Genomic DNA, 7144 nt, shown 5'->3' with positions numbered 1-7144 from the left:
CCAAGTTCGTTAATTGCAAGCTGAAGGCTCCACCCTCGGCCTGGCCCACAGTCAGTATTTGTCTGGATAATGACAGTGTGGGCTTGCAGCATCGTACCAGCGTGTTCTTAACTGGGTCCCAGCATCTCGTGTTGACTCATCCTCCCGTCTCCAGACTTGCTGGCCATTTGGAAAAGGATGTGGAGGAGTTGAGACGGGGAGGTGTCAGATTGTTACTGAGACATTTCTAATTTGTGATGTATAGTTTTTAAGCCAACTCGTTTCTCCTGGTTTTTCCTGTTTTCTACAGCACCCCTTGGGGAAAGACATTTTCTGCTTCCACCAAGCTGGCAGGGCCTGCTTCCTGAATCTCCTGGGTGTGTCTTAATTACCAGCCCCAGCACCTCCTGAAAGCATCCCTCTCTCCTCCTGGTCACAGTGGAAGTATCATGGGAGAAACAGAAGGGAAGAAAGATGAGGCTGATTATAAACGACTGCAGACCTTCCCTCTGGTCAGGGTAAGGCCCGGGGGAGGGGAGCAGGTGGCCAGCAGGGCCCAAGAGCCTTGGAGAGAGAGAGGCGAGGGGGAGCTTATCCCTGCAGGATAGCATTGGGAGGAGGTTATGGCAGGCTCTGCTGGCCAGCCTAGAGACGGAGGGGGCACCCACAGTGATTCATTCTTTCATTCATCCATTCATTCACTCAACAATTATTTAGGCCGCCTACTACATATCGGGTGCTGTTCTGGGCACTGTGGATATGGGAGTGAACAAGACAGAAGCCTGGCCCCCATGAAAAAAAGGTTTAAAGAACATAATTTCAGGTCACAAGTGCCCTGAAGAAGAATAAAGCGGAAGTAAGGAGCTGGAGAGGAAAGATTGGCTTTTGGAAAGGGCTCTCTGATCAGAGACCTGAATAAAGTTAGGGAGCACGCCGTGTGAGAGTCTGGAGAACATTCTCTAGGCAGGGGAAGCAGCAGGCATGGAAAGCCTGAGCAAGCTCAGCATCTGGGAGGTGCAGGAATAAGGCCGGTGTGGCTGGAATGAGTGCCAAGTGAGGGGGCACTGAACGTGAGTGTCAGTATGACAGCCGGGCCAGCCTCCCAGGCCTGGGGGCCACAGTGAGAAACGGGGATCCCACCCTGATTTCAAAGGGAAACAGTGAAGAGCCTTCAGCAGAGGAGTAGGAGTCTGGTGATCTGTTTAATGTTTCTGAAAGAGCCCTCCAGCTGTTGGATGGAGAATGGATTTTAGGGAACCCGAGTGGAAGCGGGGAGATCAACCAGGATGCTACTGCAGAGACCCAGGGAGAGAGGGTGGCTGGGTCCAGGTCACGGAGCAGAGATGGCAAGACGGTAGGGTTCTAGACAGAAGTTGAAGGGAGAGCAATAGAATTCAGCAGCACACTGGATGCTGGGTGTGAGGGAAAGCAGGCCAAGGGTGACTGCCAGGGTTTGTTTTGTCCTGAGTGTGGGAGAGAAAACAGTGTCAGTTACCAAGAGGGGAAAGACGGAGGTTTGTGGGGGAATATCAAGCGTTCTTTCAGACTTCTGAGGCTAGCAAGTAGGCAGTTGGACATAGGAATCCAGAGCCCCCAAAAGAGGTTAAAGTAAGGATGAGCATGTGGGAACCCTGCCCGCCTAGAAGATGTCTGCATCCACAGAGCAGGGCGGGATCCCTGGAGAGCAGGAGCTGAAGAGGCGAGGATAGAGACGGAGCCCAGGAGAGGAGGGCACCCAGAGAGGGCCAGGAAGTAAAGCAGGGGGCCCTCAGAGCGGCTGGACCATCTCTTCAGGATCTGAGCCAGTCAGCTGGGCCCTGAGGCTGCTGGTAAAGCGTCTCCGTGGCCAGCGTGCTCCTGCCTGGGCCAGCCGCCTTCCCCTGTGCGTCGCTGGGACACATTGGTTGCACAGGGGCCCCGGGGGTAAGAGCCCACGAGGCCTTGCTCGGTTCCGTCAGCAGATGGGTTATCTCTCTGGGCTCTGCCCGTGCCTTAAGCTTGGGACGAGAGGCCAGCCCAGAAGCCAGGTCACAGGCTAAGGCTGTCTCTGTTTGTCCCCCGCCCTGCCTCCAGCACTCGGACATGCCAGAGGAGATGCGCGTGGAGACCATGGAGCTGTGTGTCACGGCCTGTGAGAAATTCTCCAACAACAACGAGGTATTGCCATCAGTGCGGCCCCTCGTGTCTTGGGTGACCCCTGTGGCCCCAGTCCCTGTAGCCAGCTACACAGAGTGCCGCTGGGGCCAGGCTAGACCCTTCCTGGGAAGCTTTCAGAGCCTGGGGAAGGCCAGTGAGAGCAGGGGCTGGCACTATCTCGGGCACTGACCCAGTGCTAGAGGGAGAAGAGCCGGGGGACTTTCTGTGACACCCCTGTCCACGTGCCCCGTCTCTGATGGGCTGCAAAATAGGTTACCTTGCCCCTTGGCTCCATCCCAGTGGAGAACAGAGGCCCGCCCAGGCATTCATTCATGTATCCATTCATCCATTCTACAAAGATGTTAAACACCATCCCTGTGCCAGGCACGGTCCTAGGTGCTGGCGACACCACAGGTAGGCATGGACACAGGAAAAATCACTCATCAGTCTGCTGGTGAACAGGAAGGAACCCAGCGTGGTGGCAGCCTGTGGGGGAGGCAGGTCCTGGCCACTGTGCACCGGCCAGGCAGGCCCAAGCTCAGATCTCAGTCTCCAGCCCCTTCCTAGCCCTTTAACCTTGGACAAGCCCGTTCTCATCGCCGGGCCCCAGTTTCCCGGTCTGTGCCAGGGGCCGAGGATGCTGCCTCCTCGCTGGGTGGTCCTAAGGACAGACGTCCTGAAATGATGTGGGTGAGGCGCCTGGCGTGGCAGAGGGCACGGCCAGTGCACAGCAAGTGCTGGAGACTGGGGGCTTCACTCCGCAAAGGCTGGGCTTCCGCCCCTCCCGAGCCCTCTTGAAAGAGCGAGCTTGGGAAGGACGAGGGGCGCCGCTGTCGCAGCTCAGGGAGGCAGGGCCAGCTTCTCTCCCAGAGCCCACCAGATGCACCAGGGAAGGCCTCTGTGCTCCCTGAAGGTGGCCCTGAGCCCTCGCTGTGACGATGGCGATCGCTCCATGCGCAGTGTGCGCTCAGGGGCGCTGGCTCATTGAGGGCTGAGAGCAGCCTCCGAGCTCCAGCCGGGGACCCCATCTCAAGCCAGATGCCCCACCCTGCCGCCTCACCGTGTCTTACGATGGCTGAGGTAGCTGTGTAGCCGCCCCTGGTAGGAGGGGCTGGAAACCCTGTCTGAAGGTTCTGAGCTGAACTGCAGTCACGGCCTCTCTCTTGCCGAGACTTCTTTCCCCGCGAGGGCGCTGACTCACGCCCACTCTCTCCCGCAAGCTGCCCCGCACCCGCCCGCCCCTGACGAGCCTGCTCTCGTTGCAGAGCGCGGCCAAGATGATCAAAGAGACCATGGACAAAAAGTTCGGCTCCTCCTGGCACGTGGTGATCGGCGAAGGCTTCGGCTTTGAGATCACACACGAGGTGAAGAACCTCCTCTACCTGTACTTCGGGGGCACCCTGGCTGTGTGTGTCTGGAAGTGCTCCTGACACGCTGTCCCCCCCGCCCTTCCGCGCCCCCGCCCCGCCCCCGCAGGCCTTTCCCCCCCACGCTGTTCCCCTGGGAGGGGGGAGCAGCCATGGGCAGGTCCTGACTTTCCAGAGGAAAGCTGGGGTCGTTTCTTCGCTGTCCTGTGTACCGTGTCCTGAGCCGCGCCGCGCGTGTGCATCCGCAGCCATCTCACGCTGAGTCCCCGGGTGTGAGGGGGCAGCAGGGGAGGGCTGGGGGGGTGGGGTGTGTGTGACAGGGTCAAAGGAGGGGCGGGGGGTGGCATCTTTTTCTCACAGGGACCTGCCAAGCCCCCACGCCTTCCCACACCCAGCACTGTGGGCAGGCGTCCTCCCGCTCTTGTCTTGACGGGGCCTGTGTGCAGATGGCCTCGACGGAGCCTCTCCTCTTAGGGGGTCACTAAGGCCTCTCTCCTCGTCTTCTGGAGGAGCGGTGACCCCACCCCCAGAAGCCCCTTTCCCCGCCTGGCCCCGGGCTGAACAAGCCACCGCGTCTCGTCGGGCCAGCAGCTCCACAACCCCCTGGCTTTGGCATGAGGACCAAGCAGCCTGCCCCCCGCCCCATCCCCGGCCCTGCCCCCCACCTTGCCTCCACGTGTGCAGTTGGTAACCAGGGGCTGAGGGTGCGGGAACCGCGCCTGCGCGGTTTCTGGAAGTGTCACTGACCTCCGGTGAGACGCCTGGGCCAGGAGCGCCCTCGCCGCGAGGCCTGTTTCAGCAGGGAAACCTGGCCTGCCACTTACTTCTCATCAGGGACCGCATGCCGATTTGTACTTCTTATCTCTGCTGGGTTTTCTATATTCTTTTTGAGTGTGGGGAGAAGGGTTTTAGTAGAAGGGTGAATCCTATTTTACACAGCGGTCTTATTTATATATAAATGTCTTGGTTTTTACAATTAAAGTAACCAGAAACTGACCTTGATCTTGTAGTCTCTTTGAGGGGGACACGGTTTGGTGGGGGAGCCAGGCTCAGTATTGTCAGGCTGTGCGGGGGTCCCAGGAACATGGTGAGGCTGCTGGTGTCTCAGTGCCCAGGCCCTGCGCCTCCCTGTTCCGTCATGGTGCGGGCCCTGGGGACACTGACTCGGCACCCTAGTGGCCATACCGAGCCACCGCAAAGACACTTTCAGTCTCACATCATGTTGTTCCATTCAGAGATGTTTCTTCAAGCAGCACTGAGGGCCAGGTCCCCCGGGAGTGGGGACACCAAGATGGAGGAGCCACAGACCCTGCCCTCAGTGAGTCCGCGGTCTATGGAGGAGGAGCACAGGAACCCAGTTGTTCCAACTGGACGTGAAAAGTGATGAAATAAAAGAAGGGTCTTCCCTGCTGGTCCAGCGGTTAAGAATCCACGTGCCAGTGCAGGGGACACGGGTTCCATCCCTGGCCTAGGAAGACCCCATATCCCATGGAGCAAGGAAGCCTGGGCACCGCGGCTGCGAGCCTGCCCTCTGTAGAGCCCGTGGTCCGCAAGGAGAGGAGCCACCTCCACAGCTGGAGAGCAGCCCCCAGTCACTGCAGCTAGAGAGAGCCCGAGCACAGCAAGGAAGAGCTGAAGCGACCAAAAATAAATTAATTTTTTTAAAAAGAGAGGACAGGGCATGGTGGGGGTGGATGGAGGGCCTCCATGCCCAGCCTAGGGAGTGTCGGGGAGCCCCTGGCGGGGTGGGCCCTGAAAGCCAGCTCTCAAAGGAGAGAGGGATTTTCCCCAGGGAGGAGGTGCTCTGGGCCAAGTGACGCTGGGAGTAGATGCATGGCGTGAGGGGCCGTCCTGCAGGCCCGAGAAGCCCCCTTCCCCCCAGTCTGCGTCTCACCCCTAGAAATGCTGGGTCTGGGCAGACCTGGGCCAGTCTGTCCTGCTCCCCAGCCCACCTTCCCTTCCTGAGGTGGCTCACCAGGACATCCCGGCCTGGCAGCCCTGGGCCCTGGCCCGGTCACGGCCTCCTAAGGCTTCGAGTCCACTTGTCATGGGGTCTGTTGACAGCTCTGCTGTATGGCATCCCATCCCTCCTCTTAAGTTCTCAGACACCCAGGCAGCTGAGCAGGGAGGGGAGCGCGGTGGACCACTGGTGAATTTCACAAGTGTTCGCTGAGTTGCTGCTGTGCATGGGGTCCTGAGAAAAAGAGGAGGAGGTCAGGGTCACTGCCCCAAGGCTGGTCATCTAGACCTAACTGGTCATCTGACCCTCTGGGACTTGTAGGATGGGGGTTCAGAGGGGAGGGCAACTCCTTGACCTTGGACCTCGCTGACCTGAGCCCTGGGCCACACCAGGTGCTGCAGGGGGCGGTTGGCGAGGCGTGCAGATGGGAATACAAGGAGGTGGGCGCTGAGGACTGGAATAGCTACAGTTTATTAACTGCCGCCTTGGCAGCTGTTCTCGCCTCTAATCTGCCACATGTAGGTGCCACAAAGTAAGCCAGGCTCAGCCCGCATCCCAGGTGGTAGGGTGGCAGCCAGGGAGTGTGGGCTCTGAGGTCCACAGACCCAACTCAGGCCCAGCCCTGCTCTTCCTAAACTCGCTAGCCTCAGTGGCTTTGTCTGTAAAAATGGGGATAAAATGCACCAGCTCCTGAGGTTGCTGAGGGCCTCAGGCCTGCCCCCGGAGCAGACAGCGCCCCCGCCATGCACACTGTGTGCTTGGGGGTGCTGCCTTCTCCCCACCTTGGAGATGGGAACCTGCCTGACACCCAGCTGCCGCAAGACAGGGCAGAAAGTCAGCACAACGCTGCTGACCTTGGTGGCTCTCCTTCTCTCTCCCCGCTGGGACCCATGCCAGCCGTGGTCACCCTAACCATCCTCCCAGGCCCCTCCCTGCTCACGGCCAGAGATTCAACAAGCAGTTGCTGACAGGGACTGAAAAGGAGAGGGTCGTGCCCACTGAGCGGCACGCCAGGACAGCGGGACGCACTTATAAGGCATCTGCCAGAGGGAGAGGGAGGGTGGGGCCCGGGAATGTGGGGATCAGGGAAAAAGGCGCTGTCACTGCCCCCAGGGCGCTGGGGAAAGTGTCACAGAGGAGGCGGCATTGAGCTAGGCTGTGGCTTTCCCAGGGGAGGGACGAGATGGGGAGGGAGAGATGCTTGGGGAGGGCAGCCTCAGGTGGGGGGCCAGCATGTGCAGAACAGCAGTGCCTGAGGAAGCCGCCGCGATGGATGTTGAGAGTGGCGGAGGATGTGCCAGTGGAGTTCCCCAGGGGGCGGAAGGAGGAGGAGGTTGAGGGCGAGGAGCCCCCAGCCGCTCAGTGTCCCCCACTCGGCAGGCACTTGGGCTCGCTTCCTTATGACGTGATGGCCTGTATCCTCAACAGACCTCCAAGGTGGTCATCACTGTCCCCATTTACAGATGAGGCTGGGTGGGTGAGAGATCTTGCCTGGGTCCAGCTAGGAAGCGGCTCCAGCTGGGACCCAGACCCCCAGCCTGCCAGCCTCACCAGCCCTGCTCATTCGCAGGCCCGTCACCCAGACACCTCAGTCCCCTCTGCCGGCTCAGCAGAGGGGAAGTCGGCAGCCTTTTCTGGACATGTTGGGGTGCCAAGTCATAGGCCCCCCACCCCCGGGGCCCCGGCCCTCTGCCTGGAAGAG

The 7144-nt window shown here is 59.9% G+C and overlaps 1 protein-coding gene across 1 annotated transcript; it reads left to right on the top strand.

Annotated features, from left to right (window-relative positions):
* The first annotated feature begins 398 nt into the window (after positions 1-398).
* Positions 399-3587, top strand: DNAL4 (dynein axonemal light chain 4). The gene is made up of 3 exons (XM_068971888.1): positions 399-497; positions 2053-2136; positions 3381-3587. The coding sequence occupies exons 1-3, from the start codon at positions 429-431 to the stop codon at positions 3543-3545; spliced, it is 318 nt and encodes a 105-aa protein (XP_068827989.1). The 5' UTR covers positions 399-428; the 3' UTR covers positions 3546-3587.
* The last annotated feature ends 3557 nt before the right edge of the window (positions 3588-7144 follow it).

The sequence above is a fragment of the Capricornis sumatraensis genome, chromosome 4, assembly GCF_032405125.1.
Source record: "Capricornis sumatraensis isolate serow.1 chromosome 4, serow.2, whole genome shotgun sequence".
In the NCBI taxonomy this organism is placed as follows: Eukaryota; Metazoa; Chordata; class Mammalia; order Artiodactyla; family Bovidae; genus Capricornis; species Capricornis sumatraensis.
This window is presented reverse-complemented; position numbering and strand designations above follow the sequence as displayed.